The following is a 19,740-nucleotide window of genomic DNA, read 5'->3' as shown; positions in this document are numbered from 1 at the left end:
GTTTTCCATTAAGGCTTGAAAGACTTGGAGTTTCATTTTCTCCGGCATGGTGTCTTCCGAGAGCTGAAGGCTGGATGCGTCTGGCTTTGCTAGAGCCCTCAGACCTTTCCCCATCGCAAAGACACCACACAAGGGCCATACACCTACTGTCTTGTGCTGGTTCCCTTTAACACCACTGCTGGGACATGGCTGCTGATGGTGACTGTCAGCCGCAGGTGATCTTCGGACGGATCCTTTCGCTTCCCTACCTGAACTCTTCCTGAGGGTCAAAATCTACTAATTCACTGTGTCCTGCACATTAGAAAGAGGCAGGAGCCTGGTGCTTTCACCTTTAGTACCTACCCTCCCCTGTTTGCTGCTCTGTCAGGGAAACCTCTGAGCTCTCCAAGAACCCCGCATGAGCATGAGCTGAACTGAGCAGAGCAGTGGGAGCTGGGACGTCTGGGTGCCGCTTGGGAGCCAGAGCCATACCTTAGCATTATTAGTGATTCACAGCCCCTGCAGCCACTTGGATGTAGAAATCAGCACAGTGATAAGCAGTGAAACCTGGGTCTGAAGGCAGCTCCCATATCCCCACTCCGCTCAGGGAGTCACACACACCCTGGGAGTTTACTTAAATAGTTTGTATTTATTGATCATGCTCTTTTTTGACATGACACTGGAGAACAACGACCGTGCGTCAGCTGTTTCATCGAAGGACGTGGTGACACCACAGGGTGCGTGGGAGGGTAAGATACAGCTCTAAGATACACAGAAATCAAAACTCTCTCGGACTAGGCAGCACGCAGGGACGGCTCCAGGCCCCAGCACGCCAAGCGCATGCTTGGGGCGGCATGCCGCAGGGGCGCTCTGCTGGTCGCTGGAAGGTCCACGGGAGCCGCGGGACCGGCATGAGGCAGAGTGCCCTCCGAGGCATGACGCCATGCTTGGGGCAGTGAAATATGTAGAGCCGCCCCTGGCAGCACAGACAGGCTCCAGCGAGGCAGGGTGAGTATGGTGGATAATAAACCCAGCCACTGGGCAGATGGTCCCCGCCCTCACTTCTTAGCCAGGATCTGCAGAGTCCCTCTGCTTTGGACCCTGCTTGCGGCTCTGATCCGCACTGCTCTGTGCACCAGCACTGGCCAAAGCCTTCCAGCACCAGGACCCCAGGTAAGGGGTGCAGGGGCGGGACTAACATTGACAGAGAGCTCCTATCCCCCATAGACCAGCCCCATTGTGAGTGCTCTGGGACAGGGCCTGGGCCCTTCCAAGACATTTGCTCTGCCCAGGGTGCCATCAGCTAGGCCACTGGCTTGCGTGTGGCTGCTAGAATTGACTGACAGCCGCTCATGGGTCAGAGCAGGAGCAGCCTGCTGTGACCAGGGCTCTTGTGTGGGGAGGAGCAGGTGGACGGGAATGGACGGAGGAGGGGAGCACGTCACCCATACGGGCCCAGGCAGTGATGATGACCAGAGTTAAGGGGAGAGGGAGCTAAGCTTTGCCGCAGCATGGTAGGCTGCTCCCAGGAGCCACTGTGCGACACCCTGATCTTTCACCCGAGAGACAAGGCTGGCTGTGACTGCCCTGACTGGGTGGGTCCCAGGAGCTAGAGGGTTAATAAAGATGCCCAGGGCCCTCCCTTGCCGCTGACAGAAATGCTCAGACTGACACCAGATGCATACAGAGTTAAAAATACCTCTGCCCTGCTCCCTGGCCTTCCCCCTCATGCCAACCCAGGGCAGGACCTGCAGGCCGGGCACAAGCCCAAGCTGCTCACCTGGGTCTGAGGCTTCAGGTATCACAGTTTGAGGAATGTGGAGGGTAGATCCTCCTTTATTTAAAAAGTCCGTGGCCCAGGCAGCCCCACAGAACACAGCCGTGTGGGGTAGGGGGCACGGCTGCGGCAGGCTGGAGTACTGGGCAAGGGCAAAGCCCAGCTCTCAGCCGCCTGCCCTCATGGCTACAGAGACATCCAGCCACAGAACTCACTGGACTGACAATCTCAAGGCAACAGCACCAATCTCAAGGTGCTGAGAGTGGCACCTGCTCAGAGCACCATGCTCCAGCCATCCCCTGCACGCGCACCCCACCGAGAGGGGCGCCAGCCCCTCAACACATACCAAAGCATGTGTGCTTTCATGCTAGCACGCTAGCACCTCCAAGCCTCTCACCGAGCTTGTGCGGTTGCATGTCAACCCCCTTGTGTCTCCTCTTCCCGTGGTACCAGGATCCATGCTCCTGGCCTGTCCCCCAGCTCCCTCTGCACTAGTGCCCCCAAACGGCCCTGCAGACCCTCAGCAGCTAAATAAATGAATCTAAAAAAAAAAAAAAAAAAAAAAAAAGAGGGCAGAAGAAACAAACCCAAAAGAAAACTAACAACCCAAAGCAACCAACTAAAATGACCCCAGCCTGTTCCCAAGGGCAGCCACTAAGGAAAGAGAATGAGCCCCTTCTTCGGGGAAACACCAAGCAAAGGGGAATGCAGTGAACCCAACGCCAGGGAACGGACAGGATCCCCAGGGCCAGGAGCGTAGATGCTACGAAAGGCAGCAGGGGTTTCTCATGCGCCAGGCTAGTCCCCAGGGGGGAGATCGCCTGGAGGGGGAACGCCCAGACCAGCGTCCTTCACTGCATGCCCAGGCTGGAGCTCACGATCAGGGGTCCTCTTCCTGGATGGTCTCCAGCTCTGCCGTCTGCACGGCCTGTGTGATGAGCGTCAGCTCCTGGCACAGCGTCTCAAAGCGGTAGCTCACCCGGATGTCCGGCACGTTGGTGCGTCTGATGTCGTTCCCCTCGGACCCTTCCTTCAGGTAATTGGGTCCCAGCCAGTAGCTCTTCACCTGGGAAAGAGGGCAGAGACAGACAGTCAGGAGGTCTCAGGATGGGACTTTCAGCCTGATGGATCACATGCTTGCTGGGAGTGGTGCCTTTACTCACTGCTGAAATGCAGCCACCTCTGGAGTGGGGAGCAGCAGTCGTATAACAGAGCGCAGCAATGCTATGCAACAGTCACGGCTGGGGAGTGAACAAGACTCCCAACAGACAAGGGGGATCCATGGAGCAGGCATGGAATAGCCAGAGGTGGAATCTGGCCAATCCCCCACCCTCTAGACGATGTGCCAGGGGCTCTGTAACAGGCACTAAAGGTCCCAGCATCTGCTTTGTGTCTCGCCTGAAAGGCAGTGCAGCTCTGGAAGCAGAGAGCCCCTGGCACCGCACTGTTGCACTGACTCTCACAGAAGCAGCATGTGCCGCTCGACAGGACCTCCCCTCCAGCACCATAGTCCCCTCTGCGGCAGTGCAGGAGACAGGGCACGGGTGGAGTACAGAGCCAGCGCCCCTATTGCCAGGCTGGGAGGCTGGAGATGGGAGGGACGTGAACGGTACAGAGCACGGCGCCCCCTAACGCCAGGCTGGGGGCAGGAACTTGCCGAGGTTCCTCAGCATGGCCTGCACAGTATTGAGCGGCCCAGGCTTTGAATGCGTGCTGGCCTCTCCGAGCAGAAGGGGACCCTGCCAGAGGGAGGGGGGACCGCGGAGTTACCTTGTGGGAGAAGCCACTCATGAGCACGCTGTTGCGAGCGAGTTCACACATGTCGCAGGAGCTGAGCTTCCACACCTGCGTGGCGATGCTGTACTCCTCCATCAGGGGCTCCTGCAACGGCACGGCCGCGTCAGACTGGCCCACGCTGCACCCCCCCAACAGCCAGCTTCCCGAAGCAGCCTCTTACCCCATACCCACCTCCAGCTGGGCAGAAGGGAGCGTTGGGGCCAACAGCTGGCATGGCCGGCACCCCGGCATGGTTCGCCCACACTGCCCTGCCGTGCCAGAGTCCCCTCCAGGGCCCAGGGGCAGCAGCTCAGTCCCTGACCTCTCTGCTAGGGCTAGTGGCCCAGTTGGCACCAGCGGTGACTGGGCCTGAAGGGGAAGCCATAATGCAGACGCTTCCCGTGAGGGGGCAACAGGAGGGCTCCTCGTGCCCAAAGATGCGGTTGGTGAGCACAGCCAGTTCCAGGCGGGGACAGTTCTGCACCCGCCTCCACCCCACACGCCTCTCCCCGGGGGGGCCTCGGTGCCTGCATCTCCTGTTTGCACGCACCGGGCGGCCTGCACAACTGAGCCCAGCGGCCAGGAGACTGGAGGGAGTCCTGACCCTGAATGGGTCCATAATGGAAGGGAAAGGACAGCAATAGTCCCAGCCTCCCTGGCATTTCACCTGCTGGGAACTGGCACTGGAGCCAGAGGAATCCCGGCCTGGGGACAGGGCACAGTCCCCCAGCTGGCTGGAGCAGGACTTGCTGCCAAAGGCAGGGAGACAGAAATCTGGGAACAAGCGGCGGGGCTGGGAGCAGCAGGATCAAAGCAAGCCCTGAGAGCAGTGTCTCCCCCATCACAGCATAGGGAGTTGCTTGCAGCCAGGCCCCCTCCAGCCTGACCAGGGCCTGAACCAAAACCCAGGTCAGCTCCCCACCTCTCCCCCAGCCTCAGGGGCACGGCCCAGTCTCTGCTCTCACTGCAGCTGCCTGCAGAAGTCCCTTAGCCCTGCCGCAGAAAGGTGCGATTTCACCAGCTGGGCCGGCTTACATTAAAGCAACATCACTGGGGACCTCTGGTTTCCCCTCCAGCAGCTGCAACAAAACCTACGCCCTGCTTTAAACACCCGACCGCCCCAGTGCATGGCCCTGTCTGCGGGGTCAGCGCACGCCCAGGCCGGAGCCGGCAGAGAGCTATGGGGTCCAGTCACCATCACTGCCACTGCTCTAAGATCCTCTGGCTCCTGACCCAGAACAGGGGCCCCAGCCCATTCCCTGGCAGGAAGGGTCTCCTCGCCTCTTTCACCCTAGCGATGCATCCTTGTGCCATCCCCAACCCCTCCCGAGTCCTGGTGTCACAGCCTACAGGCACGCCAAGGCTGGCCTCATGCCCCCAGCTACCACCCTGGGCCAAGCTAGACACATCCAGCTCTTTCCATCTTTCCCCAAAGGTCAGTGTCTTCCACCCCGATCGCTGGCTGCTGTTCTCCTCCCAGCCCTGACTCAGGGCCCCCAGATGGCGCTTTGCAGAGCTGCCCGGGGCGGCTGGGGTCTCGGCCCTGGGAGCTGTGACTCGCTCACCTTGGTGAAGTGGAACTGCAGGGGGTCATCAGTGGAGAGCGAGACCATCAGGCCACGGGACAGATACTCGGGCAGTGGGTTGCGGTGGTAGCTCAGGAAGAGACTGTTGTTGCTGAGTGGGGACATGGCGATGCCAATCTGGGCTAGGTAGTAGAGGTACTGCAGCACGGGTGCCTGGCCAGGACGAGCCGGGAGACAGCGTGGTTAACAGGGCAGAGCAGCTCCCTTCAGACCCCGACTTTCCCCCGCCACCTCGGAGCCCCAGGATCAGACCCCCCATGGTGCCTCGGTGCGCCCGTTGGCTATGAAGCTCTCCCGCTGGCATGCTAGAATTCCAGCGCTGTCCCTCTTTCTTGGCACTTGTAGCACCCTAACCAAGCTAAGTTCTCTTAATGCGCCCATCACCATGGTATCCAGGCTCCCCACCAGCCAAGGGCCTTCCCCAAGACCTGCCATGATGGAGATGCAGCCATCTGTACCGGTAACATCATAACCCCCTGCCTGCCCCTGTCCTGTGCTCCGCTGATGCATCAGGGTCACCGGTTGCGTGGTGCCCAACAGAACCAACTGCCGAGTTCCCCGTGGGCGCAGCTCTCTGGGTTCTTACCTTGCGGAGCAGCAGCCCGTGCGAGATGTTCTCCGACAGCATGAAGGCTGACACCAGGTGGTGAATCGGGCCCGCCTCCCCGCAGTGAGGGCGCAGGACAAAGGTGTGGAAGCCCCTCTTTCTGCAGAGAGGTCGCCAAAGGCAGGTCAGCAACCGGCCACAGCCCATGGTGGGCATGGACCCACAGCACGTGAGCCAGGGAGCCATGGGGGCAGGGGATGCCGGGAACCGCCGCCATCCAAACACAACCACCAGGAGCGGGATCTCCTGGATAGGGAATCCCCAGACAGACCCTTCACTCTAAAAGGCGTCCACTACCCTCCTGTGTAATGCCCCAGCCACAAGGGGGCACTCCACAGCCAAAATGGTGTAACAGATAGCCCCCTAGCAGGACATGAACAGCTGGATTAGCAATGTCCTCCATGGGTTCCTGCAACCTGCCCAGAATTGCCAGGTGACCCCCCCCCCCCCCCAGTGCCGTGGGGATGGGCCAGGCAGGGAGAGAGGGCTCCCTCTACCTGTACAGATGACTCCTCCCCCACTCGGGGGGGGGGTCTCCTACCTGCGCAGGTGGTTCAGCACCGTCATGTTGGCATACATGTAGTACAGGTAGAACGAGTAGGGCGGATTGTCTTCCTCGACCCAGGTCCCAGGCAGGGGGCTGTCCTGGTTGAAGATGCGATGCTCCGGTTTGGATTCGTCGTCCACGCTGTCAAAGCCATCCACCTGCCGTGGGGAGGGGAGTGTGAGAAGCCGGGGGAGGAGCGCATGGCTTGGGGCAGGAGGACCTTCCCAGGGCTCCTTCCCAAGGCACCCCCACTGGAGGCGGTACTGTCGCCTCCCAGGTGACTATAGACCCCAGGCCCCACCTGGTAGAAGAGGGACTGACGTGCCCAGGCCAGGGGCAGGGCACCACAGAAGCAGGAGCCTGATGGATTTCAGATCTGGCTTGTTACCCTCCCCGAGAAGGCTCCTGTCTCCCCACAGAAGCACTCGACTGTGCCACATACACGGGCCTGTGCTGGCCATTCGCTGCTTGCGCTGCTGCCCCCAGCCCAATCCAACCCAGTCCCCAAGCCTGTGGGCGGCACGCACGTGCTCCAGGAAAAGGTGTAGCTCCGGGTGGCTGGCAGGATGGATAGTGGCTTCGAAGAGCGGTAGGAAAATATTCTCCAGCATCTCCTGAAAGTTGGCCAGCTGCTTCTTGGTGCGGTACACATCGCTGTGAGAGACAGAGAGGGACCCCCCCCCCAGGGCAGGCTCAGACCAGGACGCCTCCCCACCATGGCCAGCTCAGCAGCTGGCTTCTTGGGACCGGATCCTGCTCCTGACTTCAACGGGGCTAGTGCTGATTTACACAGGGCAGGGCATCAGGCCACTAGCCCTGGGCCAATGGTCGTAGGATTCCTCTAGACCCTGGAGCCTGATTCCTCTCCCTGCCCCACACTCAGTTGTCAGTTCCCTCCCTTGCACGTTCCCTCATTCTGCTGCCTCCCCCCATCCCATCCCTCCTTCTGCTGGGTTCACCCAGCTCCTGGGCCCTGGAACCAGGCTTCCCAATGAGCCTGATGCCTGCCTGGAGATGCAGGATGGCTTCCCCTCCAGCTGGATCCCTTACCACTTGGCTCAGGACACTGCCCCACTAGGGAGCTCCTGAACTGTCCAGGTTTAGCCAAGCGCAGGCCCCAGAGCAGGGCTACTGCAATACAGAGAATCATCCTTGTCATCCTTGGCTGGAAGGGTCAGTCCCTAGCACGAAGCCCACGTGACCAGCTCCGCCTGGAGGCCCCCCCTGCTGCTCCAGCCCCACAGACAGAGAATACTCACAAGAGGCGTGGCACCTGCACCAGCCAGCGCACGTTGTTGGAGTGCACCTTGTGGCTCACAGCCCACTTGGCCAGCTTGTCCCACTCGTCCCGTGACCGGCCGTATATGGAGAGCCGCAGCTCTGCATTCTGATACTTGCTCTCCTCCAGGTCGGACATCACCTCCTGCAGAGAGGGTAACATGCACATTTGCCGTGAGAAGTGCCCTCGCAGCCAGTGGGCTGACTTGGGAAATGCACGCCTTGGCTCGTGATACACGAGGAGACACACGCACATGCAACATGAGGAGACACACATGTCCATGTACGCCTCAGCTTGCAAAACAGCAATGCAAGTGCGCGCCTGGCCTTGCAACGTGGACGTCTGCACATTTTGCTTCCCAAATCAAAGGCACATGTGTGGACGCTACAGTGATGTAAGACCCCCCCCCCCCCCCCCCACATGCAGCTCATGAAATATGAGACTCCCCCCCCACACACACACACACTCACACGAACAGGCCTCACTAGGGGAGACAGCCAGCCCCAAATCGGGCATATCCTATATGCCCTCCACCCTCCGCGCACACACACATTTTCACCCCCAGAGGTTCTCTTCTCTGGATCCCCCACCCCCTGCTCCCTCAAACAGTCTCTGTTTAGCTCTGTTTCCACCCTGAGACCCCCGTCTCTATGCTGCTGTTCCCCGACACCCGGCTTTGCAAACTTGTCAACAAGACTGAGCAGCCCGGACACTAAATCCACTCGCTGTTCACAAGTGGGATCAAGCAAGAGACAGATTTGAACAGTGAGCTGGTGCCAGGAAGGAGGCACCATTGCCAGGCTGCCCTAGCCCTTGGTGATCCTGCCCCCAGGACAGATTTGGCCTTTGGCTTTCTTCTCAGGCTGCCTGCTCCGGGGGCTGGCAGGTGAAGGAGAGCGAGGCCGGTCTCTGCAGCAGGATGGCAAAGGTGCCAGGGCCCAGCGGATGCCCCTCCTGGGAGCATGGGCCCAGAGGCTACTCTCACCTTGATGATGTGAGCGAAGTACTTCCCCGAGACCTGGTTGTCCGTCTTGATGAAGATCTCGCGCAGGATGGATTCCCCGATGGGGTTGTACTTGGTGTTGAACTTGTCAAAGCGGTGGAAGGTGTTACGGTCCTGCCACCGAAGCAGAGGGACACGTCAGCGCACAGACAGCCAGGAGAGGAGCACGTGCAATCCCATGCCCAGTGACCACACTGTCCCTCCCTGGCTCCCATCAGAGCAAGTCTGCAGAGACCCATCCTCTGAGTGCCCATCCCTTGGCAGGGGCGAGCATCCCCTGCCTCCAGCACCTTCTCCCCCAGACCTGACGTCATCTTCTCCCAAGGGGCCCCGGCCTCACAGAGAGGATCCCATTCAGCTCAGTAAAGGCTGGAGCATCCTTTTGCCTCAGCCACAGGATGTCCCTGCAAGCCAGTGCTGGGACTGCGGGGGAGCTGGCCTGAGGAGGCATGGGCTGTGGGAGCCTCAGCTCAAGAGCCGGGTCCCTTGGGGAGCACAGTGGGGCAGGTTCTACCCAGAATGGGTTTGCTTTCCTGTGCTGCACCTTTTCCCGACATTCCAGGTGGGAGCCACCATCCTGCCCAGAGCAAAGGAGGCCATCCCCAGAGGGCAGCAGAGCCAGAGCACCTCCAGAGGGCAGCGTACCGCATGGACATCCAGTGTGTCCACGCTAAGGTCATAGGCTGTGAGATTCATGGTCTCGAAGACCTCCTTCAGGGTCTGCTCCTTGCCCTTCTCCACGTGCACGATCTCGTCCAGGTGCTTCTTCATGGTGCGCTTGATGAAGCGCAGCAGGTGCTTCTGGTTCATGCAGGAGGAGGCGTGGATGTGCGTGTCCACCTGTGCGGGGGGAGGGACACATGTGACCAAGGCCCAGGGCCTAAGACCCCAGCCCTCCCACCAGCATGGGCTGGGAGCAGGAGCCCTTGACCACTAGGTTGGAACCCAAGCCGAGGTCAGCAGGACCTGAAAGCCGTCACTGCCTGATGGGTCTCAGTGGGGAGGTGCTCATGGCCCCAGCACAGCAGAGAGGACAGGAACCGACTGGGCCACGGGGGCTGATGCAGGCTGTCCCTGCAAGCTGGGAGGAGCTGACAATGCTGCTGGCCAAGCCCAGGGGACAGAGGACCTCCGTTCCTAGAGCAATCAGACCAGCGAGAAATTTGCTTGGCTGCATGGGATGATGCCTCGGGGAACACAGGGCTGGGGTGGGCTCCGGCCCTGATAGTACCTTGCGGATGTTGTAGAAGTCCCGGTGGGGGACCTTCTTCTGAGCCGCCAGCTCCTTCATCTCGTTGAGCAGGACATGCATCTGGAACTTGGAACTCAGGTACTGCAGCCGCCGGTAGCAGAAGGATTTTCTGGACAAGGGAACAGGTGATGGATCTGGGGTCTCTGTTCACAAGCCCCTGGGCCTAAACCCCCTTCACTGCAGGGCAGTGGTTGCTTAGTGGGTAGAGCAGTGGACTGGGATCCAGGAGTCCTGGGTTTGATCCCTGGCTCTACCCCTCTGGGGCCTTGGTGTTATTAACTGCAACTCTCAGGCTGGAGTCTGAAAAGGGGGCATCTTGTTCCGCCTGCAGCCTGAGGCTGGACCAGTCCCATTCACACAGAGGCGGCCCTCAGTTCAGCTCTGCAGCTGTAACGGAGCAGCAGCCAGCCCGAAAGAGGGGCCAGGCAGCCTCATGGGTGGGAGCAGCTTCCTAAGCTGTGGAGCCCCAGGGGAGTGGGCAGGAAGGGAAGCTGCTCTGCTTACATGGGGCCATTGATGATCAAAGCCATCAAGACGTTCATGTCGGCGATGAACTCCTGTAGGTCGGGGTACAGCAGGTCCAGCTCTGTGCTCCTGCGGGAGGAGACGGCAAAGGGGTGGTCACACCGACATGTCACACACAGTCATGAGGGCAGGGAAAGGGAGCAGCCCAGGGCGGGGCACCCAGCTGGCATGTGGGAGACCCAAAGTCAAGTCCCTGCTCCAGGAACTATTTACCAGGTGGCCAAGCTCCAGAGGAGAGACAGAGAAAGCCCCACCCGGAGTATCCCATAGCTCCATGGCTAGGGCACTGCCCTGCAATTCAGATCTTTGACAAGGGCAGGGAAGTTAATCCAGTGCACAGGCCCCATTCACAGGTGTTGTTTCCAACCATCTCCCCAAACCCTCAAGCCATTTCAAGTGGCAGTGTTATTTGTCACCTTCCCTCCCAGCCCCCACTGGGAGGCTGTTAAGCAGCAGCTAAACCCACCACAGAGGTGGCTGCCCTTAGATGCTAAGTGAAGTGACAGTTCATAGGGCTCCCTGGGATCTTTCGATGCAATGTAATAAAAACCTCCTTTGAATAATATTATTCCTCCCAGGAGAGGCAGTGCCGCTCAGTGCTTAGAGCCCGGGCTGGGCTCTGTCCTTGGCTCTCTGTGTGACCTGAGGAAAGCTGGTCAGCCAGGCCTGCAGAAGTGGGGCAAATGAGAGGAAGAAACCTCAAAGAGATGGCCAGGGAAGGCCACCCTGCTGGCCCCAGGAAGGCAGAAGGCAAAGGGCACCTGGTATCCAGACACAAAAGGGGCACTGCACGTGCCACGCAATGCAGTGCCTCGGAGAGCCTGCTGGGAAGGGGCGGGATTGCCCACGGGCAGGGCTCTCATTCCACATGCCCCAAAGAGGCTGCTTCTCCAGTACAGACCTGGCTCCTTTCAGACCCCCCAGCCCTTGCTCCTCACTGTGCCAGGCACCCGGGTTACACCTGGGTTCATACCCGGAAGCCCTCCCACCTGTGCTTCCCCCTCCCTCACCTGTCCACGACATCACGCTTGGTGTAGACGTGGATCACTCCGCTGACCATCCTGAGGCCGAAGCCCAGGTCGGCTGGCATGGCCTCAGGGAGACAGGTCTCATAGGGGTGCTGGTCTGTGAAGGGGGGGTGCACAGGAGCATCTGCAAACAGGAGGAGCAGCAGCGCAGGGAGTGTTCATACTGGATTGGGGTCTGGAGAGCACCTAACGCTAGCCTGGGACCAGGTCCCTCATGAAGCCCCAGGGCAAGGCAAAGGCGAGGGGGCCTGAGAGCAGGGCTCCCCAGTCCAGATATGTCACTCGCCTGGTTAGTGCCGCCCCCGCCCTCCAGGACTCCCTCCATCTCGCAATCCAGACTTTTGCCCCTTGCCCCCAGCAGGGACCCTCCTCTCTCAGGGCCCTCATTTGACTCCCCTTACAAATGTGCCCTCCGACCACCCCCTTTGAATGAATGGGGGCAGGGGGAGCATGACCAGGATGCAAGTGCCAGCACTTGGGGAAGGGACGGGTCACCCAGTGAGCCAAAAGCTAGCTCGACATCCCCTGCCCCCCTCGGGCAAGATTGTTCCAAGGGATGAGGCTTCTTCCCCACCCCCTCAGGAGTCCATTCTGCAGCCTTATGGGAACTGATCCACAGAGGCCTGCTCAGGTCCCCACCAGCTCACCCTCTCCTAGCCATCCATCATGCTCCCACCCTGGGGCACCTCAGGGATTACCCCGCCGCTTGTTGCTCCCCTGCCCACCGCAGCCCTGGCTTCACCTGCAGCCACGGGGGTCTCTGGGATCTCCTCATAGGACCGGGTCTCCAGCGGTTTCCCAGAGAGCTCCTCCAAGAAGCGGGCGGTGGTCTTGCAGAAGCTCTGCAGGGAGAGCCCCATGTACTTCTCCCGGATGAACAGTGCCTTCACCACGCTTTTGGCTGCATCCAGTAGGTCTGTGAAGGGCACCTGTAGGGCGAAGAGGAGACACGGGCTCTAGCCAGGGTCAGGCCCACGGCTTGGAACCAGCCTGGGCAGGTTTCCATGGATGAACATGCTCCATGCCCCAAACTGAGGTCTGGGAGGATCCATACTATGGGGTATGCAGAAAGATGCATATGTCAGTGCTTTAAGGGTCTAGAATAGGGCCTGGGTTTTCCCTAAGGGGAGGAGGGAAAATCTTGTTCATATGTAAAGGGTTAAAAAATGATCAGCAGGTTTGGGATCTGGAAGCAAGTTTTCTTCAGTAATATCCTGCAGCAGCAAGTTCCGCAAGTTAACAAAACAAGGTGGCTTTAAAATAATAATAGTTTTAACATAGTAAGAGTTTCATTCTTTTTAAATGTTACCTTTTAATTTCACTGCTCTCTCTCTCTCTCACACACACACAGACACACGTCTTTCAGAGCTACCAGACCCAACCGGTCACCTCTTCATTTCCTATCTTAGGGTTTTCCTCAGCCACCCTAGACAGAAGCCATCAGCCTCTCTATTGCAGGAGTCGGGCTGGGATGCGGTGCCTCCCACCGCCTGGGTCCCTTCCTTGGATGCTGGTGCAGAGCCAGCCCGAGAGGATGAACAGGGGGCTGTGGCCTGAAAATTAACTCTCTTCTTCGGGCCTCAACCAAGAAGATGAGAGGGGGCTAAGGATCCCCTAGAGGGGAGACTTGAGGGCAGAGAGGAGAGAGGGCACGTCCCCACATCCTCAGCTCCAATCACCATCTACCCTTCTCCTGTAGGAGGGGAGCCTGCTGGAGGGGTAAGACCAAAGCCTGTCTGGCCCAGGAGACATTAATCCCAGCCCTAGGCCAGCAGCAAGTGGGAAAGAGACATGTGGGGGGAGCTCTATTCCCCTGCCCCAAGACACCTCTCCACTCCTTATATCATTGCAGCCTGCTGAGCACACATGCCCACTCTGTCTCTGCTGCACGAGAGGATCTGTGTACAGCCACATCCTCCTGAGAGCGTAACACACCCACACAGAGGGAAACACTGCTGCTGCATCTATCGCTGGCTGGGGAGTCATCTGGACAGACACCAGGAATCTTGTGAACAAGCAGGAAGGTGCGTGGCTGAGGCTGCAACAGCAACGCTGCCTTGGCAGTTTAACGTCCCCATCGTGGATGTGTGTGCAAGTTAGTGATCTCCCACACAGAGAGCATACACGTTACAGACGCACTGCCGGACAGACGTGTGAGCTCCCATGCTGAGAGCATACATGTTACAGATCCAATGCCGAGAGCCATTTGATCTCCCATACAGAGAGCATACACGTTATAGACGCACTGCCGGTGCCGGACAATCTCCCATGCAGACAGCATACAGGTTATAGACACGCTGCCGGGTGCCATGTGATCTCCCATGCAGAGAGCGTACACGTTACAGATGCGCTGCCGGGCGTGTGTGCAAGCTCCCACGCAGAGAGTGTACATGTTACAGACGCGCTGCCAGGCGGGCGGCCGATCTCCCATGCAGACAGCGTACATGTTATAGACATGATGCTGGGCACCGTGTGATCTCCCACGCTGAGAGTGTACATGTTACAGACGCGCTGCCAGGTGATTTCCCACGCAGAGAGCGTACATGTTACAGACGTGCTGCCAGACAGGCGTGCGATCTCCCATGCAGAGACTGTGTACATTATAGACGTGCTGCCACGAGATGTTCTGGCCCCTGGGCTTTGCAGACTCTCTCTGGATGCTCTAACTTCCCATTGGTGGTCCTTTTCAGCTTGCTGTCCATGTTTTCTGCCTGGCACATTCAGAGGCAGATCGAGCCAACAGCCAACAAGGTAAAGGTGATGGGAGATAAGGAATTAGAGGATCAGGAAGAGAAACAGGAATCACGCAGCCCTGGAGGACGCTGAGTAGTGGAGGATTGTACTGGCTACACAAATCACAATACAGTACATTGCTCTTTTCTACTCACGGATCATAACATGCTTTTCCAGGATTAATACATTGAGCCTCGCAGGGGAGAAGAGGGAAAAGGGCTAGAGAAAGGCCGAGGCAATAGGCCCATTTCCTGGAGTGTACCACTGCAAAGTCTCTTAGGGTCCATCTACACAGTAAGCAGTGAGTCTCAGAGCTCAGGTCCACAGGCTTGGGTCCACGGGGTTCACACTCTAGTGCTAAAATTAGCTGTGTAGACATTCAGGCTGGCACTCAGGCTCTGAAACCGACCCCCCCTCCCTAGGCTTCAGAGCCCAAATCTCTATCCAGCTGCTTTAAGGCCATAGCGTGGGCCCAACGAACCCTGCTGACCATGGCCCTAAGACGCACTGGCACAGGCTGCTGCTCGCTATGTAAACGCAACCTAAGACCACAGGACGGCCTGGCCTGGCGAGCTCCTGTTACTAGTGTGTGCACAAGCACACGCATAGGATCTGATCCAAAGCCCATGGAAATTAAAGGCTCCCGGGTCCAGATCCCCAAAGGTATTTAGGCATCTGATTCCCGTTGGGGAGTTACCTAAATTCCTCTGAGGATCTGGGCCTTGCTGACTCCAGTGGGTGTCAGAACAGGTTCACAGTGGGCTGGGTTTCTAGAGACACTGTCCAGAAGAAAATCATGGCCAGATCCTGAGCTGGTGGTCAGTCAGTGGAGCGACACCAATTTCCACCAGTGGAGAAGCTGGCCCCTCATATTTTAAAACTTCCTCTTGCTCCTAACAATACTTTATAGAGGATTCAGGCATCACTTGCTTATTTACATTTGCTATCAGTTTTCTCTTTGCATTTCCCTTCCTAGATTAATCAGGTTTGCTCTCTGATCCCCATGGGTTGTAGTCAGGTTCCCTGTCCTGCCTGCGATAGGTTAAATTATGGACAAATAACCTCTCACCTTTAAATACAGGAACACATCCAATCGAGAGCAGGTTTGGTAAAACCCATCACAGTGGGGGCCAGGTCCCTTTCCGCAATACTAACGGGCTAATAAAGGAGCAATGGATTCTACCAGCCATGTGATGGAAGCAACTGGCACCGTACAGGCCAGAACTCCTTAGCCAAATCACACTGCTGCACAGCAATATGCCGCGGAAGGGAAGACGCTCGGATGATGGGTACCCATTGCTATTTCAGCAAGGGGAACTGTGCTAGGAACTACTTTTAGATGTCACCTTGATCCAGTGGGAAAGGGGACAGGGAGAGAGACGAACGGGCCACATCCTCCACTGATGTAAACTGGCATCATTCTGTTGATTCCAATGGGGCTGTGCCACCGCTGCCACCATGTCAGGGTCTCTTTCCCACTTTGAACTTTAGTGTCCAGAAAGTGGGGACCTGCATCTCCCTTCTAAGCTTAATTCCTAGCTTAGATCTTGTAGCGCTGCCACCAACCAAAATATAGTGTTTGGTACACTCCTTGTCCCCCCAAACCTTCCCTGGGGAGACCAAGACCCAAACCCCCTGGGTCTTAAAACAAGGAGAAATAAACCATTCCCCTTCCTGGGTTACCCTGAGAGATACTGTGATTCAAACTCCTTGAATCTTAAAACAGAGAGGAAATTCACCCCCCCACTTTCCCCCACCAATCCCTGGTGAGTTCAGACCCAGTCCCCTTGGGTCTTACACAAGGACAAAATCAATCAGGTTCTTAAAAAGAAAAGCTTTTAATTAAAGAAAGAAAAAGTAAAAATTATCTCTGTAAAATCAAGATGGAAAAATGTTTACAGGGTCTCAGCTTTACATAGACCAGAGGGGCTCCCTCCCTCCTAGCCTAAGTATAAGTTACAGCAAACAGAGGTAAAATATCCTTTCAGCAAAATACACATTTGCAAATAAAGAAAACAAACATAAATCTAATCCGCTTTCTATCTATTACTTACTATCTTGAACCTGAGAGACTGTTTCAGTAAGATTGGAGAAATCTGGTTGCACGTCTGGCTTCTCTTAATCCCAAGAGAGAACAAAGAACTGATCAAACAGCACTAAACAAATACTTCCCTCCACCAAGATTTGAAAGTATCTTGTCCCCTGATTGATCCTCTGGTCAGGTGTCAGCCAGGTTCACTGAACTTGTTAACCCTTTACAGGTAAAAGAGACATTAACCCTTAACTATGTGTTTATGACAACTCTGTTGATTCCAATGGGGCTGTGCCAATTTACACCAGCTGGGGATGTGGCCCAGGGATTGGTGGCCCCGAATGGGGTTCAAGAGGATCCCACAAGGATCTCACTGGATCCTGCTGGGTCTGGAGAGGGGAGGGCCAGCCCCTGGCTCAGGTACTCAGGGGCAGATGTGCTGCCCATCACCCAAGACAAGGGGATTTGGGGATAGATGCTGTGGCCCAGCCCTCAAGACCGGGTGCAGCGAGGTGCCAGGTGACATGGGCAGAGGTGCCTCAGGGCATGTCCATACCACAAGGGAAGGTATCACTGGGGCACGAGCCGGCATACCTGCACTACCTGTACCAGCTGGATTAGTGCTAACAGCGCAGCGAGGACGTGGTGGTGCAGGCTAGTCACCTGTAAAAGCCCACCACAGACTCAGGGGATGTACTTGGGTTGCTAGCCCATGTCAGGGTCTGTGCTGTTGGGTCTTCATTGTTACTGTTACCCACGCTAGATCACAGGTGTGGTCAGACCTTCACCTGCAGCACAGACGTACCTCAGAGAGAGGGTAGGGGGACTGGCAGGCTCAGGGAGACCAGAGAATGCAACACAGGTGGTGTCAGTTCCAATCCCACCCCAGGTCCCTGTAGCCAGCCAATCCCTGTCACAAGGAGCCTTTCCCCTCTAGGGAGCACTGGCTCTGATCCAGCCCCAAGTCATAGAATCATAGAATCTCAGGACTAATCCTCAACTAAATCATCCCAGCCAGGGCTTTGTCAAGCCTGACCTTAAAAACCTCTAAGGAAGGAGATTCCACCACTCCCTAGGCAACCCATTCCAGTGCTTCACCACCCTCCTAACGAAAAAGATTTTCCCTAATACACCTCTATCCCGATATAACACCACCCGATATAACACAAATTAGGATATAACGTGGTAAAGCTGCGCTCCGGGGGAGGGAAGGGGGGGGCTGCGCACTCCGGCGGATCAAATCAAGTTCGATATAATGCAGTTTCACTTATAACACAATAAGATTTTTTGGCTCCCGAGGACAACGTTATATCAAAATAGAGGTGTATCCAACCTAAACCTCCCCCACAGCAACTTGAGACCGTTACTCCTTGTTCTGTCATCAGGTACCACTGAGAACAGTCTAGATCCATCCTCTTTGGAACCCCCTTTCAGGTACTTGAAAGCAGCTATCAAATGCCCCATCATTCTTCTCTTCTGCAGACTAAACAATCCCAGTTCCCTCAGCCTCTCCTCATAAGTCATGTGCTCCAGTTCCCTAATCATTTTTGTTGCCCTCCGCTGGACTTTCCAATTTTTCCACATTCTTCTTGCAGTGTGGGGCCCAAAACTGGACTCAGTGCTCCAGATGAGGCCTCACCAATGGCGAATAGAGGGGAACGATCATGTCCCTCGAGCTGCTGGCAATGTCCCTACTTATATAGCCCAAAATGCCATTGGCCTTCTTGGCAACAAGGGCACACTGCTGACTCATATCCAGCTTCTCGTCCACTGTAACCCACAGGTCCTTTCCTGCAAAACTGCTGCTTAGCCACTCGGTCTCTAGTCTGTAGCAGTGCATGGGATTCTTCTGTCCTTGTTGAACCTAAACAGATTTCTTTTGGCCCAATCCTCTAATTTGTCTAGGTCCCTCTGTATCCTATCCCTACCACTCCTCCTAGTTTAGTGTCAAGTCGGAGGGGAGTGACTGGCTCCTTGTCCTTGTTGAACCTCTTTGAGAGAGAGAGGGAGGGTAACCCAAGTAACCCTTAGTTCCCACTCCCCGCAGGCAGCCCCTTGTGCCAGGCAAACTCACCCCACATGTCTCTTCCCCAGAGATGGTGACCCTCTGGAACTCTCTCTCCAGCAGCACATCCCTCTCCTTGGGGAGATGATCCACCAGGTCCTCGTTCTGCTCCTTGTACAGCCTGGGGGAGGGAGGGGGGAAGAGATGGGTCAGGGGTCAATGGTGGGTGTCTGGTCCTGGCCATGCCCCAGCTCCCTGTCACTTCCACACAGACCTGTGGAGCTATCCAGAGACAGACACACGACACAGGGAGATGTGCAAACACGGTCTCAACCCCGCAGGGGATGCTCCCCTGGGATCTCAGCAGCCACATAGCAGCAACGATGTGCCCACTGTGACCCAGTAACCAGATTCACTGCTCAGCCGCTCTGTGCGCCAGGGGCCTGGTGCTCAGCTGAAGAGAGAAGCCAATCCCCAGCTGAGTGCCACCTCCTAGGACGCAGTCTGTAGCGAAGATGCCGCTCAAGAAGGTCCCATTCACCGGGCATCAGGACTCAGCTAGGCTGCTGGAGGTTGAATTACTGGGAACCTGGCTCTGGACTGAGCACCCTACCCCGGGCAGCTCAGCCCAGGAACGCACGAACAACGAGGGGGACATAAACAAACTGCAACAGAGACAAGAAGCAGCACCGGTAGCCCTCTACGGCACCTGGAAGCAAAGGCAGGTGGGAGAGGGAGCTCAGAGCTAGGGAGAGTGCCCGGCGGGAAGAGCGATCCAGCCAGCCCGGCATCCTTGAGGCAGGCACCTTCCCCTAGAGGGCACGGAAGCAAAACCCACCCCATTGCACCAACGAGCCTAGAGCTATAGGATCACCAGTTTTCATCACAGGGATGCCAGCTCTGCCAGCCTTCCCCACCCTAGAGAGCAGGCCCTGCTTAGCTACTCCCCAAAGAGCATACCCCATTCATCCCCCTTCTCCTCCAGCTCACACCCCTTCTCCCCTAGCTGCGTCCCTTCTTCCCTATCCCTAGAGGAAGCGCCCTCCTTAGTGGCTCCCCAGAAGGATATGCATGGTTCCATCCCTTCCTCTTCCGCTCCCCGACCCACGCCTGGCTACCTGCAGAGCCTCCAGTACACACCATCACTCAGGAATCGGAGAGGGTGCAGGAAAGCCCCCAGGTTGGCCCCTTTGGCATCAGCTATGGCATCAGCTACTGCAGGAGTGACCCGAGCTCCCAGAGCTCATTTGTGATGTCTCCCACAATCCTGGTGGATCCCCTAGAGCAGGGGTAGGCAACCTATGGCACGCGAGCTGATTTCATACTGCCCGGGTCCTGGCCACCAGTCCGGGGGGCTCTGCATTTTAATGTAATTTTAAATGAAGCTTCTTAAACATTTAAAAAACCTTATTTACTTTACATATAACAATTGTTTAGTTATATATTATAGACTTATAGAAAGAGACCCTCTAAAAATGTTAAAATGTATTACTGGCATGCAAAACCTTAAACTAGAGTGAATAAATGAAGACCCAGCACAGCCCTTCTGAAAGGTTGCCAACCCCTGCCCTAGAGAATGCTGTTCTCCAGCTGGACTGGGATCGGGTGGCG

General features: G+C 56.8%; 1 protein-coding gene across 3 annotated transcripts in view; it reads right to left on the bottom strand.

The window, feature by feature from the left end:
• Positions 1 to 608: 608 nt before the first annotated feature.
• The window catches only part of AMPD2 (adenosine monophosphate deaminase 2), a 40,711-nt gene continuing 21,579 nt past the window's right edge, over positions 609 to 19,740 (bottom strand). For all 3 annotated transcript variants that reach the window (XM_075064973.1, XM_032799644.2, XM_075064974.1), the window contains 14 exons: positions 18,199 to 18,310; positions 12,102 to 12,288; positions 11,342 to 11,483; positions 10,311 to 10,400; positions 9,786 to 9,915; positions 9,200 to 9,394; positions 8,537 to 8,668; positions 7,532 to 7,695; positions 6,800 to 6,926; positions 6,267 to 6,430; positions 5,705 to 5,825; positions 5,098 to 5,271; positions 3,527 to 3,637; positions 609 to 2,822 (listed from right to left, as the gene is read on the bottom strand). In XM_075064973.1, the coding sequence (XP_074921074.1) occupies positions 2,637 to 2,822; positions 3,527 to 3,637; positions 5,098 to 5,271; positions 5,705 to 5,825; positions 6,267 to 6,430; positions 6,800 to 6,926; positions 7,532 to 7,695; positions 8,537 to 8,668; positions 9,200 to 9,394; positions 9,786 to 9,915; positions 10,311 to 10,400; positions 11,342 to 11,483; positions 12,102 to 12,288; positions 18,199 to 18,310 (2,035 nt within the window). In that variant the 3' untranslated portion in view covers positions 609 to 2,636. The remainder of the gene's footprint in view (positions 2,823 to 3,526; positions 3,638 to 5,097; positions 5,272 to 5,704; positions 5,826 to 6,266; positions 6,431 to 6,799; positions 6,927 to 7,531; positions 7,696 to 8,536; positions 8,669 to 9,199; positions 9,395 to 9,785; positions 9,916 to 10,310; positions 10,401 to 11,341; positions 11,484 to 12,101; positions 12,289 to 18,198; positions 18,311 to 19,740) is intronic.

Source organism: Chelonoidis abingdonii, chromosome 4, assembly GCF_003597395.2.
Source record: "Chelonoidis abingdonii isolate Lonesome George chromosome 4, CheloAbing_2.0, whole genome shotgun sequence".
In the NCBI taxonomy this organism is placed as follows: Eukaryota; Metazoa; Chordata; order Testudines; family Testudinidae; genus Chelonoidis; species Chelonoidis abingdonii.
This window is presented reverse-complemented; position numbering and strand designations above follow the sequence as displayed.